Source organism: Pocillopora verrucosa, chromosome 2 (assembly GCF_036669915.1).
Source record: "Pocillopora verrucosa isolate sample1 chromosome 2, ASM3666991v2, whole genome shotgun sequence".
In the NCBI taxonomy this organism is placed as follows: domain Eukaryota; kingdom Metazoa; phylum Cnidaria; class Anthozoa; order Scleractinia; family Pocilloporidae; genus Pocillopora; species Pocillopora verrucosa.
The window spans coordinates 1,595,085-1,617,574 of NC_089313.1; the positions used below are offsets into that span (position 1 = coordinate 1,595,085).

At 36.8% G+C, this 22,490-nt stretch overlaps 3 protein-coding genes across 5 annotated transcripts in view; 2 read left to right on the top strand and 1 right to left on the bottom strand.

The window, feature by feature from the left end:
* LOC131797330 (helicase domino) overlaps positions 1-2,376 on the top strand; it is a 29,157-nt gene extending 26,781 nt beyond the window's left edge. For all 3 annotated transcript variants that reach the window (XM_059114942.2, XM_066162397.1, XM_066162396.1), the window contains exon 41: positions 379-2,376. In XM_059114942.2, coding sequence (XP_058970925.2) covers positions 379-1,289 — 911 coding nt within the window. In that variant the 3' untranslated portion in view covers positions 1,290-2,376. The remainder of the gene's footprint in view (positions 1-378) is intronic.
* Positions 2,377-3,412: 1,036 nt separating this feature from the next.
* On the bottom strand, positions 3,413-9,894 carry LOC131797329 (coronin-1C-like). The gene is made up of 7 exons (XM_059114941.2): positions 9,561-9,894; positions 7,597-8,037; positions 5,968-6,087; positions 5,598-5,699; positions 4,742-4,948; positions 4,155-4,379; positions 3,413-3,669 (listed from the first exon to the last, which is right to left on the bottom strand). Exons 1-7 carry the CDS (start codon positions 9,753-9,755, stop codon positions 3,580-3,582), a joined length of 1,380 nt encoding a protein of 459 aa, XP_058970924.1. The 5' UTR covers positions 9,756-9,894; the 3' UTR covers positions 3,413-3,579.
* A 77-nt stretch (positions 9,895-9,971) lies between these two features.
* Positions 9,972-22,341, top strand: LOC131797328 (sphingomyelin phosphodiesterase 4). Its single transcript, XM_059114940.2, has 18 exons — positions 9,972-10,114; positions 10,452-10,535; positions 12,011-12,220; positions 12,743-12,845; positions 13,509-13,570; positions 13,827-13,978; positions 14,212-14,368; positions 14,638-14,709; positions 15,552-15,685; positions 16,373-16,463; positions 16,783-16,892; positions 17,460-17,583; positions 17,794-17,833; positions 18,669-18,829; positions 19,171-19,395; positions 19,950-20,117; positions 20,810-20,938; positions 21,241-22,341. The coding sequence occupies exons 1-18, from the start codon at positions 10,094-10,096 to the stop codon at positions 21,580-21,582; spliced, it is 2,385 nt and encodes a 794-aa protein (XP_058970923.2). The 5' UTR covers positions 9,972-10,093; the 3' UTR covers positions 21,583-22,341.
* The last annotated feature ends 149 nt before the right edge of the window (positions 22,342-22,490 follow it).

Below are 22,490 nucleotides of genomic sequence, written 5' to 3' on the forward strand. Positions count from 1 at the left end.
TTAGAGATTTCCTAGTTTTAGCAGACACATTCAATCATGTGATGCATTTAGACCAATCACACACAAAGGGGAAATATTTGATGGATTGTAATTGAAGATATACTCCCTTCCTTCATCCTTTCTCCATTTCTATTCCTCTCATCCTCTTCCCTCTGATTTCCATTCCCCTCCCTCTTTTCCCCTCTTTCTCCCCCCCCTCCCCCCCCTTCCTGCTCACTCTAATTTTCTTCCTTCTCTGTGTCCTCCTTATATTTCATTCTCTCTCAATATTCCTTGGAAGTTTTCTCAATTCCATGCTTTATTTTTGTTGTACCATGTAAAACTGGCAAGAACAGTGTTTTATTTCAAAATGACATGATTGACATTGGCTGATTTCAGGTCATAACCTGCCGGTAGCACCACAGCAGTTTGTAAATCAGCAAGGTGTGACGCTTACTTCTCAGCAGTTCACTCCTCAGCAATTGGCATTGCTTAAACAGCGGAAACAAATGCAACTGCAACAGGCACAATTGAAAAAGGCACAACTAGATCAACACATGAAGCAGCAGCAGCAGCAGCAACTGCGACGAATTCAGATTCCACAAGTTAACCGAGGACAGGTGACACAAGGGGCTGTTGCATCAACTGCCAGCTCAATTGCTAAACCAGGTACAGTGCAGCAACCTGGTGTACAACAGCAACAACAGAAACAGCAGCAGCCAATTACAAACCTGCAGCAGGCTGCCCTTTTGCAGAAGACCATCACACCACAGCAATTTCAGCAGATTCTGACCAATCGGAAACTTGCACAGTTAACTCCTCAACAAGTTCATCAACTTAAACAACAGCACCAAAAGATTGCCATAAGGCAACAACAGCAACAGGCTGTTGGAGGAGTGGCTGGTCTTAAAGGTGCACAGGGTGGCCAGATGGCTACTGCCTCTGCTGCAGTAACGACGCCAATGACATCTCAGGCTCAGCTTCTTGTGCAGGTGCCAGGTACTGGTCAGGTGAAGAGTCAGGTGACTTCCCAGCCAATGGTCAAGCTGGGCACTGCACAGATTCGGCATCAACCACAGCAGTCTCAGCAACCCCAGCAGATGACTACAGTCACACTGCAGCGGACTTCACCGGCAATACAGCTGCTTCAGAAACAACAGCAGCAGCAAGTTCAGCAGCAGCAGCAGCAGCAGCAGCAGCAAGTTCAACAGCAACAACAGCAGCAAGTTCAACAACATCAACAACAACAGCAAGATCAGCAACAACAACAACAGCAACATACATACGCTATGAGGCAGCGTAAACATTAAAGAAGCTCTGTTGTTCCATTCAAACTTGACACTTATTTGAAAGTAGTTTTGTAAAATTATGTAGCAACTGTACATTTTCATCTCTTTTAGTATTCAGGGTGAAAAAGTATTTCACAAAAGTTTCAGTCATACTTTCATGTTATACCTGATAAAAGTGTAAAGAAAGTCGTTATAGGAATTTTCATTGTCGCCATGATTATAACCTATTTTGAACTACCATTAATGCATACAAAGGCTTTGTATTATAGCTCCACAAAGTGATCTTTTGATTCCCCATTATTGGAATTTTGCTTCAGGTCATGTTCTTACTTTAACCCTGAGAATCCAAAGAGTGATCAGTATCAAATTTCTTACAGCAATACTGCTGAATCATTTATTAGGGTCAGGGGAATAATGGAGGTGATGGTCAATCTAAGAGGCACTGGATTGTTCACCAAATTTTCCTTGTCAGGGCCCTTGGAGATATACAGAAAACAGTAAGGATGATAGGCATGCTGATGGTGCAAAGGGTTAGGTAATTTTCGTAAAGTCTCGGGCATTTTTTTCGTTTTTCTCTATTTTTTTTCCGCTATGAGACTGAAACTTGAGACGAAAACTTCTGTTGAATCTATTTTCAACACATGGGGAATTGTTATTTTTCTTTTTTCTTTTTTTTTTCCTGCAAGGAAAGAAGGTTTTAGTGTTTATAGTGTTAATTTGTGTCCCAATCTATAGTCACTGTTGTATTTAAAAGTTCGATATTAGCAATTTGTTTTTCTTTCTGCTACATCTTCCTGTGAGTATGGAAGTAAGTCCTCTCTCTTCATATTAGTAAAGGAAGAGAACTGCAAGGGTGATGAGCAAGTACTGAGTAATTTGGCCAGTGGATATAAAAGCACTTCACAATTTTGCTCACATCATCATTAACCTTAATGTTTACCCCTTCTGTGTACATTATTTGGAAAGGAAAGTTCTGCTTTTATTGGAAGATGATGGCATTCTTTTTAAGTTTATATTTGCCATTTATTATTACTTTAGTTTAATTTACCCCTAGTCCAAGACATTGTGACTTTGAAATCGAGAACAATAAACAGTTGGTCTAGTGCAGTGTTGATTGAAAGAATCTCACCAGAAGCATTGACAGAACCGATTGTTAGACGCACTGTGAAATGCTCTTATACATTCCCCCCCCCCCCCAGTCCCCCTTTCTCACTGATGAGCCTCCCCTACTCCTAAGACAAGACTCCAGTTTTGTTATAGACTTGTATAGTGCAATTATCAATATAAGAATATTCAATTGCAATTTTGTTGTCCATTTGGGACTTGGAAGTGTTTCAATATTAACCAAACTTGACGCTATTGAAGCGTCAACTGGAGCCTCTTTAGGGATTTCTTGTGTAATAAATAGGTGGTTTTAATTGGGAAGCCATAGTAACTATAGCATAGCTGGAGAGCGCCTGAGCAAAATGTGAAGCCACAAGGGTGATGAAGAACAAACAAACAAGAGAAAACCTCTGCTACGAAGGTTACATAAATTTAACACCATGTACAGTTCAGACCAACGTTTACGATCGCTCGTACAGTTTAGCATGCTCCCCAAACTCTGACTAGTGAGGCAAAGCTCCAGTAATGTTGTTCATTTGGACTTAGTAGTATTTCGACATTAAACTAAATTTTTTTTGTGAGATTCCATTTGTGTACAAGTACTAGGTAAGTCCTTGTCCATAATAAACCCCTGCCTGGTAGCCCTGGATACAAAGGTTGACTTATTTTTAGTCGTATTTGGTTCACTTTGGGACTGTTTGAATTATGTACATCAATCCTAGATTCAAAGAGTCTTGAGCAACTTCAAAAAGTTGCTTGAACATCTGTGAAGTCATGCAAGCATTTTTCTAGAAATCTGTATGATCAAAGATGGGAATGAAACCTAAGAAATACTATAGGTGGTATATCTTTGGATAACGTATCCACAAGGAACACACATTTTCTTGAACACTTTCACAGCTGATCCAACAGACTCTATGAAAATTAAAAGTAAGAGCTGAGTTCTTAGGAGACATTACAATGAACAGCTGCAAAGGACTAAAACCTTACCAGTTTTATAGTAAAAGGTATAGGAAGGCTTTAAGTCAATATCACCACCATTTTCAATATCAATTACAATTTTTAATAAAAATTCTTTGCCATGGAAAAATACAGTTCTCATGTTTACAAACTGAACAACCAAGCTGCTTCACTGCATCACTGGTAAAATTTTAGACTTTAAGAACTTGAAAACTTTATTTTTAAAGTTGAAGTTTAAAACCAACTTTCACACTCCAACTTTGTCCTCCAGAGCTTTGATTCGCTTCTCTTGCTCCTCCACCTTGAGTTTAAGCTGCTTGACTGTCTCAACCAACTCCTGGAAATCAAGTAATATTCAAAAAATTATTATAGGACAAAAGAGTAGCTGGAGAGGTGTATGGAGTAGAGTCATGAGTACAGGTTAACTCCCTCTTTATGGAGAGACAGTAATCACTAAATTTTGTATAAGGATATGCTCTGATGTTCATTCACTTAGAAGCCCTTCACTAGTTTTCACACATTCTACATGAAAATTTCATGTGCTTGGGAAATTTCCATGTGGAAAGCACATGAAAAGCAACTACTTGTTATCCCTTCTGCACACTGCCTTTGTATTCTTCTAAACAACATGTAGATCTTTAAGCCTATATGCAAAAAACTTCAACTCACAGGAGCCCTTTGGAGCTTTCTGAACTTATTCTACAGACAAATGCAACTGACTGACTATTTTAGCTTTGTGGTTGTCCCAATTTATACCATCAAGCAGCATGTAATAATTTCAACAAGGCACAGTTGTAAAATGGCAACTCTTTAACTACTTACTACTTCATCATCATCAGCTTTTGCTTCTTTTTTCTTTGGGGCCATCTTACCAAGCCCCCTCAAACCCTTTTTGGGTTTGTTAGCACCCTTTGCACCTCCACCATCTCCTGGATCCAAGGAAACCTTTTTGGGTTCCGCATCTTGTCCTTCAAACCAATCTGAAGCTAAAAGAGACGGCTCATCGCCTTGTGTGTCTGGAAACAGGTCCTTTTGAAAAAGTTCTGACTGAAAGAGGTTATTGAAATGTCAGTTTACCTTAAAGCAAAAATGACTTTGCTGATGCATTAATGAATCTGTATATGTACTCTTTCCTCACCTAGCCATGACCTTCTCTAGGATTCTCTTTGATATTTCTGAAGACTTATGATTGAGAAATTTACCTTGAAACAATATAAAAACAACCACTTAATCAAGGTACCACCTACTTTTCTCATTTGAAACTATTTTCAGTCATTTTCCACAACTTTCTAGCCCTTGAAAATTGTACCACAGAATTTCATCACTTTCCAGATTTTTCAAACTTAACAAATCCTGAAACAAAAAGATTTAGAATCCAAAATAACATGTCTCAAGGGACTATTATATACCTTCCTTGGAACTGTAAAACTGACTGGTTCACAATATCCTTTAGCAACAAGCTTGAAGCACTTCGCAACTTCATTGGAAGTGACATCACAACCACGTTTTGGCATGTAGCAGACACCTCGCTGAGGTACATTGGAGCTGTAATTGGTCAACCAATGGCAGTGTGGATGTTCCTTGGCCAGTTCATAGTACCTGATGATGCTGTCTCCCTGTTAACAAAGCAAATATGACAAATAATGTGTGATTATTGACTACTGCTAAGTGGGAGGGCAGGACAGGAAAAATTATGGCCCAAGGCTATTATGTATGGACTAAGCATAGAGAGGTCTGTGCACAATGACCAAGAACCAAATATATTTACCCCTCTGGCCCAAGAGGTCAGTCAATAAGCATTTCATCATTTGACTGTCCCTCCTTTCTTCTTCAGTTCACATCTTGCCAAACCATACCACTTTCTATGGCCCTGTTTTTGCTATCATATACAACCCTCATACAAGCGTTTTTATTTTTCAGTAACCAAACACTATGGCAACCAAGACACTGGTGGCTTAGAGCCCTCTGTGTACATCAATATGTTTGGTGTAAACCATAACAGACTGATTCAATATAACATAAAAATTGTTATTATTTGAAGGTTTTCTGTGGTTTCATCAATTGCTGTTAAATTTCTAACTCCCTATTCAGGTGAAAACAAGCAGAAATTACCTGGCTACTATATGACTTGCTGAGGACTCACAAAATTTTTTCCATCTGCCCTCCATGATCCACGACCCCCCCCCCCCCCCCCCCCCCCCCAAAAAAAAAAAAAAAAAGGAAAAGAAAAGAAAAGAAAGAAAAATGCCTCAAGCATGATCTTACCTTGCCAGCCAAATAAATCATCAATGTGTCAGGGTCATAATGTATAAATGGCACGGAATTGGACTGGTCAATTTCCTCTAAGGCCAGATTTTCCAGAGTATCCTGAGGGGGACAAGAACATTTTGAGTGGGTTTTGTGACAAATTTTCAAGTCAAGCAAATTTGAGTTACTCTTGATATTTAGACAAATTTTCCTAACCTGTAAATACCATAGGAAATGCATGGAAGCCTGCAGGGAAAACTTGCATACTGATGTTAGGGTGTAAAGGATTAACAATTCTGGTGGAACTCATTTTGCAGGGCTTCAAATCACTTTGATTCACATCCAAAGGAATCTAAATGGTGTTCTTTAAAATGAAACCCACACTAACCGCTTTCCAAACTGCATACTGCCTTGCACTCATCTTTGAAAATCCAACAGAGAAAATGTAATTCAATTCACTGCAAAATGCCACTCTCTGAGGCTTGGCTCCCTCATGGCCTGCTTGTTCCTACAAACAATAAAAAGACAACATTTTGCATGATATACCTCTGTCACAGACTGTTTTTAATCCAACAAGCCCTGCCCCAAATGGAAAAACTTAAAATTTCTCCAGATGTGTGTTAAGTTTCAGGGTAATCTTGAGGATAAATCATGCACCTTTCTGTAAGATTCATGCATCACATACTATTTGGCCTTAATCACACGTCACATATAAAACCTATGTCACTCTTAATGTACTCAATCATGCTTTCAAGCTAAACTGGAATTTAATGGGATAGAATTTCATCCCTACATGTCAAGACATGATGTTATATCATGACAAGAAAAACTATATGAAAAAGAAAACCCTTTAAAATGTATTTGTCTAAATCATATTTAAAAGCACCTTAAAAAGTTACCGTAATTTCCGGTCGATTACCCGCACGGCCGATTACCCGCACCGGCCGATTATTGCATACGGCGAAAAAAAAAGTCAACGGATTACCCGCACCGGTGGATAACCCGCACGTTGTTATTCAACTTTTTCGGTGGCGAAAACGTGACATTAAGGCGATACATTTCAGTCTTTCGATTCAGACATGTGCACAATTCTGTGTCAATATTAGCTTATACTTTATTGATAAAATTATACAGTGAAAATTGAACAGTAAAATTATACAGGGCGAGTGTTAAAAACTTGAATGATAAAGTAAGTTCAGTTCAAAATCCATTAAAATCTTCATCCTCAGTGTCACTATTAAATAAGTCCATTAACTGCGCATCGAGTACAGGATCCAGAATTGCGGTAGATGTTATTTGTTCATCGTCACTGATGTCGGATGTCTGAGATGCATCATCGTCGGTGCCACTTGCAATTCCTGCTTTTCTAAAACCATTCTTGATGGATGAAACTTATTATTATTTTCAACATTCTGGTGATGCATTTGGGATTTAAAATTACTGTCGGCAATTTCTCAAAAAAATCGATATCTCCTGTTCTACTGGGCCTAACAAGTCCCTTAAAACGGGAAAATTCTCTTTAGCTCAAGCTAGTGAAAACTGGAAATTTGTTACTGATGCGCCGGATATCCTTGGATTATTTTTGTCACCATCAAGGTTTTGTTTTCACGCGTGCCGATAAAAATTTGTTTGTCACGCAACTAATTATGCGTGAAATAAACTCGAGTTGGCATCATGTTTTCGTGCCGCTTTGTGGCACTTTTGATACAATAAAATTCATTTGAGAGGTGGAAACGCAGGTAGGTGAGAAATTTTTTCAATTCAACTTCCAGAAGAATTTAAAATTGTCACATAACCCGCACCTCCCTATTACCCGCAGTGGCGCGGATTTAATGCAAAATCAACAGATTACCCGCGGGTAATCGACCGGAAATTACGGTAAGTGAAGTCTTAGTGAAGCCAATTTGTACAAAAAAATGCTTGTGACACCACTTGTATGGTTATGAAAGAACTTCAAAATTATTTTATATCACTGTAAGTTTAGTTCAAATGGCAAAATAGGCTAAATCATACTCACACAAACAACTTCATTTTTTCGCACATCAATGATTCTTATCTTCTTGTCCTTACAAGAGGTGACAATTCTGCTCCCATTGCTGTTCCATGAGACAGATTGAATTAGATCTGGGTGACAGTCAATTTCTATGGCAGCTTCTCCACTATCCAAGTTCCAGATAACAATCTTGGGGTCAAAGCTGGCACTAAGTAGGACATTGGATGCCACAGGATGCCACAGGATCTGATGCACTTTCCTTTGATGAGAAAATCCTTCCAGGCTTAATAAGGGTTCGCACTTATCTACTTTGCCAAGGCCCTCATCCTCAATTTGCCAGATTTTAACAGTGGTATCTTCTGATGATGAAGCAACCATATTGTCATCAAAAGGATTCCAGGCAACATCCAACACATCTTGTGTATGGCCCGCCACTCGGCCATGTTCAGGATCCAAGCGCCCCACCTAATAGTGCAAAATGTGAATGTAATAACAACTGCAATCAAAGCTGTAATTAATTATCTCCTAAAGTCCAACAGAGATATCAATAAGCACTTTATGAATGGCCCCTAAGGGTAAAAAAAATGCATTTTTCTTACCCTTGTCTCTTAATTTTCCCCAATAGGGGTTGGGCAGTCATGTAGAATTTCTTACAAGGGTAGTAAACAAAAACTGTTTGACTGCCATGACTGGAAGAAAAATTCACTTCACAATGGCTTTCACAAAAATTTGCTCTGGTTCTAAAGATTGAATTGAGTCAAAGGTCAAGTTGTTATTTCCAAGGGAGTTAATGAGTTTTAGTAATCATAGGGGTTGGTGAGGTTTCACCTAGGTCACATGACATTATCTCCTCCAATTAAAAAACATATCTGAGTTGACCCTTTCACCCCTTAGAGTGACTTGTATCTAATTTCTCTCCACAATATCACCCCTGATTCACACATCAGGGTTACAAGAATAAAGGAAATGATCACCAACAAAAGAAGCTCTTGATTGTCAAACAAATTTTTTCTTATCAGCACCTAAGGGATCATATGAGGAACAATGTAGAGAATATACATACTGATGTTAGGTTTTACAATCAAGAATATCAAATAAACTATTAACTCTTTAACTCCCAGAAGTGATTAACATAAAACTTCTCCCTACAATATCCATACATTCTTCAGCAAACAGGTAATGAGAATATTCAAACTTATCAGGTAGAAGCTGCTATCTTGATCTAGCACCAAGTTGTCATAACTAATTTACAAGGAAATGTGTAGCAGCTACAGGGGAGGATTAACAATCAGATCTTGGGAGTTAAAAGGGTTAAGGCCATGTTCATTATACATCCACATGAGCAAGTTGCCTTCTCACTAACAGAGTTGAAGCACAATAGGCTTATTAGCTTTTTTTCTTTTTTTAATTAAGTTCTGTTTAGTTTTGTTGAGATTAATTGGGTTTCAATTATTTGAATGTGGAAATTAACAGCACAAAGAAACAGGAAGCCTAAATGATGTGTGTTAACTGACAGGTGAGTCAGTCCTGAAACTACACATACATGTAACTACAAGAGACAGAAGGGGGGCTAGTTATGGGGTTACAGGAATATAAAGGGCGGAAGGAGACTTGATCCAGGAAGGAAGAGGATACCTTCAGTTTCAATTTTCTGTAGAGCATTCCTAAATGCATAATGTAGCAGGTTCTGAATATTTTATAATTCACATCCTCGTAAAATAGCTATCATATTTTGAAATATTCAGCTTGCTGCATTTATAAGTGCCCTCCTTACTTCCTCGCTTCCTCGTCACCCAGATTTTCTAATGGAGGCTGAAATTTTCAGTTTCAACGCTTCTCAGCATAACATAAGCTCAACGAACAGCAAATACAACGAAATTGGCATCTACATATTACAGGGAAGGAAAAAAATCAGAGTTTTCCGGTGCAAACACTACAACACCACTTGGGAGGAAATAGTCCGCTTGCTCATAAAATTGAAAGCCTACCTCGTCATGTCGCAGTACAAGGAAGGCACCGCCACCAGCAGCCTTTAAAATGATGGCAAGAAACTTAGGGTTAACCGCACAGTATGCCGAATCGACGGAATTTCCTGAAACTTGAAATCCTTCGTAGCACTTGTCTTTTTTCGCTGCTGTGCCGAATACATGCCGAAATTTTGATGATCTCACGAACTTCGCCATATCTGTCGGTACTAAATACCCTCAAGGAACTATCTTTGGTACTTTTGCTGATCACTCAAAACAACAAAAATCCAGGACAGCGATCGAAGAGAAGCTGGCTGTAGCGTATGCAGCAGGAAAGTAATGGCAGATTGAGGGGAGGGGCGCATTAGAGGCCTGGTTATAGTCACATGATCAAAGCTCCTAATTTGAGTGTCTCATTGGAATCCCTCTCACTTGGATCCTTCCTCATCTTCTTGGCGCGCTGTTGAAATTTGCTCCTAATAATCGAGTGTCTCATTTGAATTTCTCTCACTCAGCTCCTTCCTCAACTCCTTGGCGCTCTCTTGAAAATTGCCATGAGTATTGACGTGTTTGCGGTAATAATTTTTTCTTTTGAAGTAATTTCAAAATTTATCTTTATTATTTTTTAATTCTTCGACGATCAAGGACTTAGTGCAATTCAAGCTTTGTAAGAGGTGCTCTGAAACGTAGCCCAGTGCAGAATTGTCTGAACATGCTGCTCAAGTTCCAACGGAATGAGTTTATTATGTCTTTTTGTCGTCACCTAACTTATCTTGTTTGATTGCGACTGAAAACGTCAGGTATTCTCCAGAAAAAGATATTTTCTGCCATAGAGTTTTAATCCTTAAAAACCCAGGTTTGTCTATACATGTTCTCCAGAGATCACTCTGTTTTGACAACGTTTCACCATAGAGTAAGACGAGGGAAGCTTTGCAGAAGCCCTTATGTGAAAGATGTGAGGAGATTGAAAAGTTAATCGAGTCCACTTCTGCGCAGGTACCGAGAGGTTCATTTCATGTTACTTTGATTTCAGTTTTAAATGATGAACATTTGTCCAGATGATCAAAGTTAATTATTTACTTGTAAAGAGTTAACCATGCACGGGATCCCATGCCAATTCTATCCTTCACTGAGTTTACAATTTCTTTTCTGTCAAACTCGTTATTTTACAATTATTCACGTCAGGCTCAATGAATGTTATTGAATTTGTCTCAGGATTATTCAACAATATTCACTGACTCTAGCCCTGAGACGATTAATTGTTTTAGTATAATTGCTCAGGTGCTTTCTAATTCTGTTGTAAATGATGGTTTTGATGTTGAAACCATTCTTTTCCAATTGTTTTGATCGTACGTAACAAGATAAAGAGCCAGTTTGCACTAGAATTTGATAGGTTTGTGTAATTCAATTACTAAAAACTTCATATCTTTCTTTTGAAAAGTGTTACTCCAAACTTGATTGCATCTTTTGTGCTCTTCGGAATTGAATTTTCTTGATTGCTTTCATCACCTCCTCAATAACACTTGCAAAAGCAAGGCAGCAATTTTGACCTTTAGCACTTCTGCTATAATCACCTTGTGCGAGGTGATTATAGTGAGATATGTTGCAACCCTTAACCAATCAGAGCATGAGTATCTCTATAATCACCAGAGCATTTATGCCAATAAACACTATTATTGCCCATGGACAATATATAGCAAATCCTGTGTTCTTATTGGTTACCTGAGTGGGCAAGATGGGCTCATTTTACCTGCTTTGATCCCATGCAAGAAAAAATTTATTTTGGACAATACAGCAATGGAGTTGTAAAAAGCACCAGAGGGCAGTTTTAACAAAGAAAACATAAATGACTCTGTTGGGTTTATTGTGCTTAACTTTGTTTTCCAGCTCTTGAAAAAAACAAGTCATTCTTATCCTTATTTAACTGAGATCTTTTTGCAGTATAGAAAATTCTTTATTTACCAAGCTTGTTCAGTTAAGATGACCGGATATTAGCTTCTTTCTTTTTTTTCTTGGTTTTTTTTTCGGTCCATTGTAAAATGAAAAAAAAGGACTCGGCCAATATCCAGCCATCTTGGTCAATAATGCATATATACTGTACCCAAAGAGAAAGGACAGCAAGATACTTCCATTCACTGAATATACCTCATATTAAATTGCCTTATGTTTTTCCTAGCTTGGGCCTCAGACATTTTCACTTGGTGTAGAGCTAGGAGAAAGCATTTTAAAAGTGATAGCCTATCTGCTTCATTATGTATATAGTTCTTAATCAAAAACAAATTGATCCTTTTTAGCATTGTATTGTATTACTAAAAGATATTGCCATTAGAATATAAAAAACCAACAACAATGACAACAGAAGATTGATTATAAAAAAACAAAAACTATTCACAACCATGTGTAAGAGGTCTGAAAGGCTATAAACACATGTAGGGGACAGCTATAATGATCATTTTTGTCTTTTGTTCCAGAATCTTCATGGATTCTTTCCACAACTACTCAGTAGTATTTTTGGATATGCAGGCTCAGCTGATTGGGGTCTTAAAACTCTTTCACGTGACAAGAAAGACTTTGCTACAGTACAACAATTTTTATCACCTGCTGGTCCAGTTTTTAAATTGATTGACATGTTGCAGGCAGATGACCTGAAACGTTATGAATTCTTTATTAACTGCCTTCCTGTAAGTGTCAGCACCTTTTCATGTTTGTTTGCTTGTTGGTTTTCTGGTGCAGCTGTAAACGTTTGCTTATCAATGTTTTTATTCACAGTGATTACTATTAAAGCTAATTATGGATAGTAGGAAGGTACATAACAGAATAAATACTAGCTAACTTCACTGCACGGAAATGAGAGAATTTATGATATGACTTTGATGTAATTTACACCACTGTTCAAGGACATGGCAGGGCTGTGCACTAGCAGAGCAGAGGTGTCACAGGGTCAATGACTCACTGTACAACTTTGTTTTTATGGAAGCTTTTGAGAGCATTGTGTTCTAGTTTTCTATGATAAGAGTTGTCAGCTGTCTGGTGATTCTTGGTAGAAATCATTTCTTTGTACCTTTGTTACCAGAATTAAGATTATGTCATTTCCTTACCTTTCACAGTACAAATTTGCTCTTTTGAACTTTAACTGGATGTTGTAGTCGATACAAGTTTTTTCCTCTTTCTAGTGGTATAACCTTGTCATATTTTCACCATAGATTTCAACACAGAAATCACTGTCAGAAGGTATGATTCCTGTCTTGTACCGAGACAAAGTACCAGTCAGAACTCCTGGTGATACTATGAACACTGTATTGCTTAATATCCTTCATACAATTGAAATTTTTAAAAGTAATTTTTACAAGCACCGCCAGAAGGCAGAGGAAATTGTTTAACAGGCAACATTCACCCAAACTTAACTACAAGGGGTTTGCAGATAGATGCCATATGATAAACTCAACTTATATGAAAGTCAACTTTTTCATAGTTTCATGTTCTTGGTTAACCTCCATAAACTGGATCTGTAAATGATGTGTGGTGAACTCACATTTATTGATTTGGGAAAGATTGTATCAGGAAATTCATATGTCTTCAAAAGTGAAATAAAAAAAATACATGTCATGAAAAGTAATTCACATGACCAATTCATAAGCCTTCTAACCCATCTAACCATTTAAATCGGGTGACAGAATTTCCCCTTACAATATCAATACAATATCAAGCAGACAAGTGATGAGAATATGAAAAGTATCACTTAGGGTATTGGTAGTTGATCCAATAATAAATTCTCTCAACTAACAGAATCATAAAGCAGACAATAAGGAGGATTACTGATGGAATTTTGTGAATGAAAGGGTTAAGGAAGTGTTTTTTTCTTAACCAGTGTGTATGCATCTAAGCCAGTGGGAACATTGGGAATTTATATATTAATAATAATAATAATTTATGAAATAAAGGATTAAATTGTTGCTTAACTTTTTCAAGATACCTTTGAATACTACATGTTTCATTTTGCTTACTACATTCTGCATCAGAAAGTCAATACAGTAAGTATGGAATGTTGACTGATTGGATGTTACGAACTGACAACAGATATGCCTACTGGTAATTACAATACTGTATCTATATAATGATATCTTTGCATTGCTTTTGAGCTTGTGTACAGCTGCCAACAATCTTCTCTCATAATTTCTTTCTCATTATTAGTCAGTACTTTACTTTGGGTTTATGGTCAAAAAATATATTTTCAAAATTTTATAAAGTGTTTCTAATAGTGCTTTTGTTCATAACTGATAACTGTAGGAGTCTAGCTTCATGGCAACCCAGGACTTTCTGTACCTGGTAGTGTTGGATGACTATCTTAACTTTTTTTTGCCGTCCAATGGAGCTGCCATCTCACACAGTACTGTCAAGGCCAGGTCGCCAACTAGTTCAGTGAGGAAATCTGCAAATTGGTGAGAATTTTAGGAGAAAAATTTTTTGGCTTAACAACTGGCTCCTGGAATATGCAACCCACCTAAAATGGCTGGTGAAATTCACACTTAACTATCATGCACAGCAGTTTTTTTCATATTTGTCTTCTTTCGGGGAGGTCACAATACAGTAACATGAACAGTGACAATTACTTTTATTTTGTGTCTTTCATTTGTTATTGTTACCAATGACCTTTGCTGTTATTTTTGCACAGGCATGAACCAAGTATGTACACAAGGACCCAGTATTTTCCAAACCAGTTCCCAGGCATGATTAAACCTTCTTCTGGCAGAGTTAGTCCACCCAGTGCTCACCATGGAATGTTTGATCGCAGCTCACAGGAGATATGGAGATCTGAAACATTTATACAGGTGAATTATGCCTATATTGGTTTGCCAGATGTCCATCTTTTATTTCAAACTAGATCTGCCTGATGCATTTTTTCAGTAGTTGTGGTTACTATAAGTTAATTAACAAACTTTCTTTTCAAACTCTCTGGGAAAATTATTCTCATTAAAACCATTTGAAACACTAAGTACAAAATGAGCTGATTTAAAAGTACACAGACAACAAACACAGTAATAGTCAAATCTTTGAACATTAAATTGAACAGTAATGGAGTTTTATCTCTGATTTGTAGATACTCGTAGAATTCTGGTTGAATCAGAACACAGTGGATTCTGTTTCAAGAAATGTTCTCTCCCATGGTCAGGTGCGGTAATTTATTCTGACTGTGTACACTGTAGTGTAGTCATTATAGTTTGTGTGTTTCGCCCTCAACTTTGTTGTAAGAGATAAAAATGCAAAATGAGAACATCTCCCTGCAGCCATGTTGACCAGCCAACTTTGGTCTATCACAAATTATTAAATAGTTAAAGTGACATTATTGGAACAACATTACTGGAATAACTTGAAAACTCAATCAAACAAAGCAAGTCTCTCTCCAAATTTCGTAGGAGATTAAGTGATACTGATTTTAAAGGGTGCTTTTGTTACTCCTTCTCATGAATTTGAGTGATCATTTTTATTCGTATATACTTTTCATAATCTGATACATCTATATACTCTATTAGGATCCTTGCATATTTTAGATATTTTCATATATATTTTATGCTTTATTTTTACCTATTTTCTTGCATATTTTTTTGTTTTGTTGTGGAGCCTTTTATACATGAGCCTTGTTGCTTGGAAGACCGCTTTCCATATCATCGTCAATAGATAGATTAATACATTGTATTACAAGTGGACAAAAGAAATTTAGCAGAGAAAAATTGTTATGATCCTGACCTCAGGACATAATTTTGATTTCATCAATGTGACAGTAAATGTCTCTCAAAAGCTACAGTGTATGAAAACCAGCTTTAAGAAGTACTTTCCAGCTGAGCCTTCTCTGCCAACTTGTGACGTGAGCTAGTCAGAGAAATGGCTTCTGTTGATCTTGTCCAATTGTAGAGCCAGCCCCAAAATCTATCATGGTTGAACTGTTTTAATGCTCAATCAATAAAACTCTAATAGTAGGCTTTAGAAAGAATTGTTTATGTTTTCAATTTTCAGGAGTATTTTATGCCTACATTAGACCATGTTCGAGTGGTGAGGATTCTAGTGAAGCATGTTCATACATTTGTGTATGCCAAGGTGTCTGATGTTGCTCAGCTCTCTGTATTACACCCCTCAGATGAACTGAGAAGGTAGAAGATTTTTCTTGACTTTTTGTAAATGTAACCTCAGTTAAACCACACTATTAATGAGGCATTTGAAATTGAATAATTCTCTGCCTAAATTTTGATTGCCATAGCTATTACTTATTGAGATGTAGGTGTTATGCTTTTTTTCCTAAATTTGCAACATTTTCCTGCTACTACATTTTATTGATGAAAACCTTAAATATCCTAGACACCATCCACATACTTGTTTCCTTTGGTTTTTGTTTATATGAAGAAAAAGCTTGCAGGATGTTAGGAATATGGCTGATTCTTGTGCTATGTTTTAGCACTTAGCCAGTGTATGGAGGTTTTGGGAAAAAATAGTAAAGATTTTTGCTCAACACTTGTGTATTATGAAGTCCTCTTGGATCTTTTTGTACATATCGAGGTGGCTAAAGACAGAACTATGTGGAAATTTCGCATTATCATACATAGGTGATAGATCATATTTCTCCTCAGAAAATGGCTCGGCAAGGAACTTCTCTCCCTTTCCTCCCCTAATGAATCCTTCTTTGTGTTTTTTCACATTTTGTAATATCAAAGGAGGGGAGAGAGAGGTTATGTTAAAAATATTTTGAGTTGTTGTGAGTTTTTCATTAAATCAAGTAACCTTTTAGCAATTAACTTGGATATGACTGTAATTAATCCATAGTATTTTTTTGTTTGTGCCAGGGTCATCGTCGTTCAATTTCTTCAAAAGAAGCTTTATTTTTTTCTATGTCACTGCTTTTCTCACTGGCCTCTGGATCCCTCCTTTAGATATGTGAGTGTCTTTACTTTTTTAACCTTTACACCCTGAGATCAGTATTCGTATTCTCCATACTGTTCTCTATACATTTCCTATGGTGCTGATATGGGGAATTTCAACAATTGAGAGCTTCTCTTGTAGGTGATCATTTTCTCATATTCTCATGGCTTTAATTTGTGATTCAACAGTGATACTGTGAAGAGAAATAGGATGCCATCAACTCCTAGGGGTTTAAGTGTTAATTAGTTCATTTTGTATAATATACAAACAAAGCATGGTGAAGATACACAACTGTACAAGACATATTAATTGTTGACTCTGTCATGCCTTGCAGGTGTTGGAAACATGGCTGAGTTACATTCAGCCTTGGAGGTATTCAAAGTCCCAGCCTGGCTCAGTAGCATCTGGAGATGATGAGTCCAAAATGACTGCTAGCCCTGAATGGTAAGAGAAACAGATACTGTATTCAGGTGAATGCCACTGAAATTGCTTTGCATCTCACCTATACTCTGACTATGATCTGTTTGCTTCTTTGGATATAACTGAACAATGTTGAAAATCGTTATCCAAGGATGTTTACTCATTCTCTCTCTAGATCTAATCTGCTCTGTCTGCCAAACACTTTTTCTTAATTTTAAGATCGAGAATTTTGGTGTCACATCAAACAGTTCTACTCTCCGATATTTCCTCTCTTCTTATCGCGTTTCTCCTTGAAAATGTATTGAATAATGGAAGGAGAAATGACTTTATAGTCCATCCTTGGAGTGAGAAGATTATGATGAGAAGACTTCATTCATGGTGTCAAATTTTCTTGTACCTAAACTGAGAGAAATCTGGTCCAAGATTGTAAAGTAAATGCCTTTAAATACCTTTAGCATGATACATCTTGTAATCTCTGGAGGTGACTGTTTCTCAAGTTATTTTGCCACAATTTTCCAGTAGCCTGCTATCATAATCCAAATGTCCCAAGCATATGAAGTGTACATTATGTCTATTTTTTGTTTCAAATAGGAAATCTTTTGTTTTTGAAAACCTCCTGTTTTACTCTGCCTTGTTGTTTGAGTTTGTGTCTCGTGCTTGCCGTTTCAATCTGACATCATCTAAGGATGCTCATCTGCTTTTTAGGGTCATTAAGGTAAGGAGGCCTTTAAAGTTTGTATAGTGTCTTTTGATATATACCTCAGCTGGCACATGACTTACTGTATTGTTATTTTGTTTAACTCTTACTTTACGATCTTGTTAGCCTACAACTTATTTTTTGTAAGTTTAACAAATTTTGATATTAAATTTAAGGGCATTCATTTGTAACATAACATCACATAATATTGAATATCAATATTCACAGGTGTTTGCCCAACCTCATTTGGTGGATATGATTGAAGAAGGTTTGTATTACAATGTTTTACTACATTTTGTATATCTCAGTCTTTAATTAACTCTTTCCACACAAGCATCAGCATGTTTATTCTCCATACTGGTCTCTATACATTTCCTATGGCACTAACAAGGAAAATTTAGCTAAAAATCAAGATCTCTCAAGTTTGCGATCATTTCTATAACTCTCATGAGCCTAATGTTTGTTTCAGCAGTGATAGTTGAGTAAGAAATTAGATGCTGGTTAAAAGGTCAAAGAATGTTACTTCACCTCCAGTAGCTGTGAGCCTCAAGCAGTGCGCTGAAATCTCTTTATGATTACCATACCAACTTCATTCAATTTCAAGCCTTTAATTTCTTTTTCACACCTTACAAATTGATTTTTACTAATGTGAGGAGGAATTAGTTCTCTCATGTCTTTAACTCCCAAAACCAGATTGTTAATTCTCCCCTTAAGCTGCTACGCAATTTTAGGTCAATTAGTTACGAGAATTTGGTGTTAGATCAAGATAATAACATGTACCTTATAAGTTCAAGTAATCTCACCACCTGTTTGCTGGAAAAGGCATGGATATTATAGAGGGAAGGTACATGTTAGTCACTTCTGGGAGTGAAAGAGTTATCACACAAGGTGCTAACAAGGTGCTGACAAGAAGAATTTGTCAAACAATCAAGAGCTTTTTTCACAGGTGATCGGTTCCTTTATCCTCCTGACTTAAATGTTTGATTCAGGGGTGGTGTGGTAAGGAGAAATTAGATGCTGGTCACTTGTAGGGGTTAAAGGGTTAAAAGTCTTATCTTGGTATGGTGTGATATTTCCATTTCTCTTCCTAATTACCTTCACAGGAGAGAAGGCATTTTTAAATCCATCTGGGAATCGCCATACTTCATCCTCATCATCAGTTAATTTAACTGCATTAAGCTCAGCCATTAAGGCTCACATTGTTGAGCTGGAAGGATCTCCAAATTCATTTAGAACAGTGTTCCATTTTCCAGGAGCAACAAAGGTAAGAGTTATTGTTAAGATCAAGATCTACATGACATCTCCTAACTTAAGGATCAGTAAGAAACTAAAATAACGACAAGCATTTTCCATAATGCAGATTTTCCCTGAACTTTAAAGGAACAAAGGGTGATTTTTTTGGAAAATGTACACATCCAACACTTTTCTTCTGTATAGCTCATAGTTCTTCTTGAAATGACAACCATTCTTAGTTAAAATTTGCCAATCAAAAACCACTCAAATTCTTTCTACACCCTACAAACCTTTCACAGAATCGTTTAAAAAAGAAAAGCTTATAAAAGTTTTTAAGAGGCAGTTTTATTCAATCTTTCTATGTGGTATCAGATGGGTGAACTTTACACAAGAGTGTTAGCTGCCCTTGATGAAGCAAAGGCTATGAATCAGACTGCTCAGGAATCTGAGGGCAACACAAGAGGATTTACAGGTTTCTTAAGAAATTTTCTCAAGCATGGTGCTTCACAAGGCGATGAGTTTGAAAGAAAAGCTGACAGTACGAAACTTTTGTCATATTTGGAACAGACCAGCAATTTGATGCAACAAGTTGTCAAGGTTTGTCTGCAGATAATATTTGATATAGTTAAAAGAGTTACAACAAAAACCTCAAAATTTCCTAGTAGGTGGCTTTAATTAGAGTATACCAAGGGTCACAAATTTATGTTTGTTTTTCTTTCACAGTTAATGTTATAGCATTTTCTTTTGTAACTTAAAAAACCTATTTTTATATATGAAAAAGGGAGAATGCATATATACAATGATGTTCACATTGTTTCAATCTTTCATGCGTCTTGCCTTGAAATTGCAAATTTCTCTTTCTCCAAGGTTTCAGTCTCTGACTTGTTAATTGTGTCTCACTTAAAGGTGTACATTTATTGTTGTTGTTGTTGTTTTTGTTGACTTTGAAGCTTTCATTTGTTTAGCTCTAGGAAAATGATTTTGCACCTATGCAATTATTAAATTTATGATTAGTATTAACTCTGATTTTTTAAAATTAATCTTATTTTGAAAATAATTATGATTAAAGCAACAACAAAAAAAATTGATAAAACTTCAAAATAGCAGTCTACATATAATGCAAGTTGTTGTTATGATATTTCTCCTTTTAGAATACAGAAACTTCAGATGGTGGCATATTAAATAGTTCAATACAATGGGAAATCCCTTCATCAGTAAAAAGAAGCAGACACACATCTGCTCCTGGCTCTCAGTCTTCCCTCCCAGATCATATTGAGACAGAAAGAGGTCCTGTATTAACACCTTTGGGAAGATATCAAGTATGTGAAAGATTATTGCAGGATGTTGATGTTTTTTGGTTTTTTTTTTTTTATTCAGCAGATGATATTATCACAAGCATGGGTTTTCATGAACTCTTTACTCCCTAGCATTAGTAGTCAAATCCTCTACATTGTTCTCTTTACATTTCCTACAGTACTGACAAGGGTAGTTCAGGTGACATCAGGGGCTCCTTAAATTGGTGATCATTTCTTTCATTCTAATGATCTTCAAATTTGATTCGAGGGTGGTACTGTGAGAGAAATACGAAGCCAGTCATCCTTATGGATTTAAGGGTTAAGAAATGGAATAGCAGAAGGGTAGTGTAAAATAAAGTAAAAAGATAGTATACACCATGTCTGAAGGAAAAATAACTCAGGTCATCAAAATTTAAATGGAGAATTCTTCATTGTTGCAAGAGAATTCTGCGACTTCCTGTACTTAATAAACACCCTGAGGCAACAAAAGGGTTGTTTCAGGTCATTATAACACCAAATGGGTTTGTTCTCTTCATTGGTACCCTAGTCTATGCATTGCTTGTTAATAGGATCTATACATTGAAAAATCAGTGATGGAGTGGCATCTCATCCAGGGTTAGAGGCAATACTCTAAATGGCATTTTGCTACATGGACCAGGGGAAGCTGGGGCTGTATGAGCCTCTTGGCTCAATGACTGACTACTTTACCTTTTTAGATGATGAATGGTCTTCGCAAGTTTCAAGTGAGATACAGTGGTGATCCAGAGCTTACCCCAATTTGCAGCTTTGAAAATCCTGCATTGGTTCGTCTTATGTACAGGCTCTCCACACATCTAAATAAAAAGGTTGCAAATGCATCTGTAAACTTTTATAACTCAATTATTCTACTTAATATATGAAATACCTATCTTTCCTTTTCAATCATGGTTTAAATTGTCCTTTTTTGGAAATTGTTAGTAACAAGGCACTGCCATCGATGATTTCTGGGATAAACAGTTTATCCTAGTCTCTAGCAGTGATTTTTGTAGTTGTGATTGAGATGACTTATAATGAATTTCTGTTTTCACTAGAATTATTACCACAACTGTAGATCAATGAGAGATCACTTAAAGTGTTACATACTCATACCTTTTTCTCTCACATTTAGTTTGGCAAATCCTTGGACAAGTTGTACATAGATTCAAGACTTTTCAGACAAGCTGCTTGCTTTTTCTCACCGGCTGTAAAATCTCTGTCCTCCTCTACTCCTTCAAGACAATCATCAACCTCCCCATCTCAGTTCCTGCAGGAACCTGTACAGTTGCAGATTAGCCTCAGAGTTTTTGCTTCATACCGCACTTTATCATACCTGTTTGTACTGTGGCTTTTTTTTCGCTTCACATCCATGAATGTTTTTGTAGTAATTTTGTTATGGATTTTGGTTTTGGTAGCAATAGTGTTGAACCATTTAACACCTTGTCACAAGAAAAGCTTGGTGTATGGTAGATAACAAAGACACATTGTTAGCATAAGCACACTATAAAGCATGAAAAATGCACATAGCTGGATTATCGTTATTTTCCTTGATCTAAGAAATAACCATGAGTCAGATTAACATATAAGGGCCTGAGGTATTTTTCTTAAGTGCTACAGAAATCATCAAGAGAATTTTAAATCTCAATTTTTAAATGGTTAAATGGTGATAAAGGAGCAACAAGGCTCATGGCAACTACACCTGTCATGTTTTCCTTTCATCAATATTTCTGTTTCTCTCTAGAATTGTTAGTAGTTCTGAATATTCTTTAAACGATTCTGGACTAAAAATAAAGTGTATGCTATAAGACAATGGCAAGGGGTTATAGAGAACAACAGCTTTAGGTCTCTCTGGTGTTGTTGACATGATAAGCAATGCTTTGATATTAGATAGTGGAGCAATATTTTTAATGACCTTCCCACAAACCTTTTCAGTTATTCAAAAGTGACAATCCATTTTCAAGAGAGATCATCATGTAGTTGCTATAATTCCTTTATGACATACAATATCAATGATGGTGTCATGGGTATTCAATGGGGGGCGGGGAGAGTGGGGTATCTCAAGATGCCCAAGTAATTACCCGTTTAAGTTTACACCTTTTTGTGGGTGGAGGGTGGGGTACAGAATATAATAAAGTTGAGAACTTCTGAACGTGAAATTCATCTCCTTCCTGTAAATGAAAATTTCCCCCAAATATGACATTTGGTACATTTGGAGAGACCTCATATAAATAAATTATTTTTATTAGTTTACTAATCATTGATGATGTAAGCAAATTTATTATTACAAAACAAGAGTGGAGAGCAGTAACACTAAAGATAAACTTCTTGATATAAAGAAACGACTACACCGAGCTTGAAACTTGTCTTCAGAGTTCTAGGATA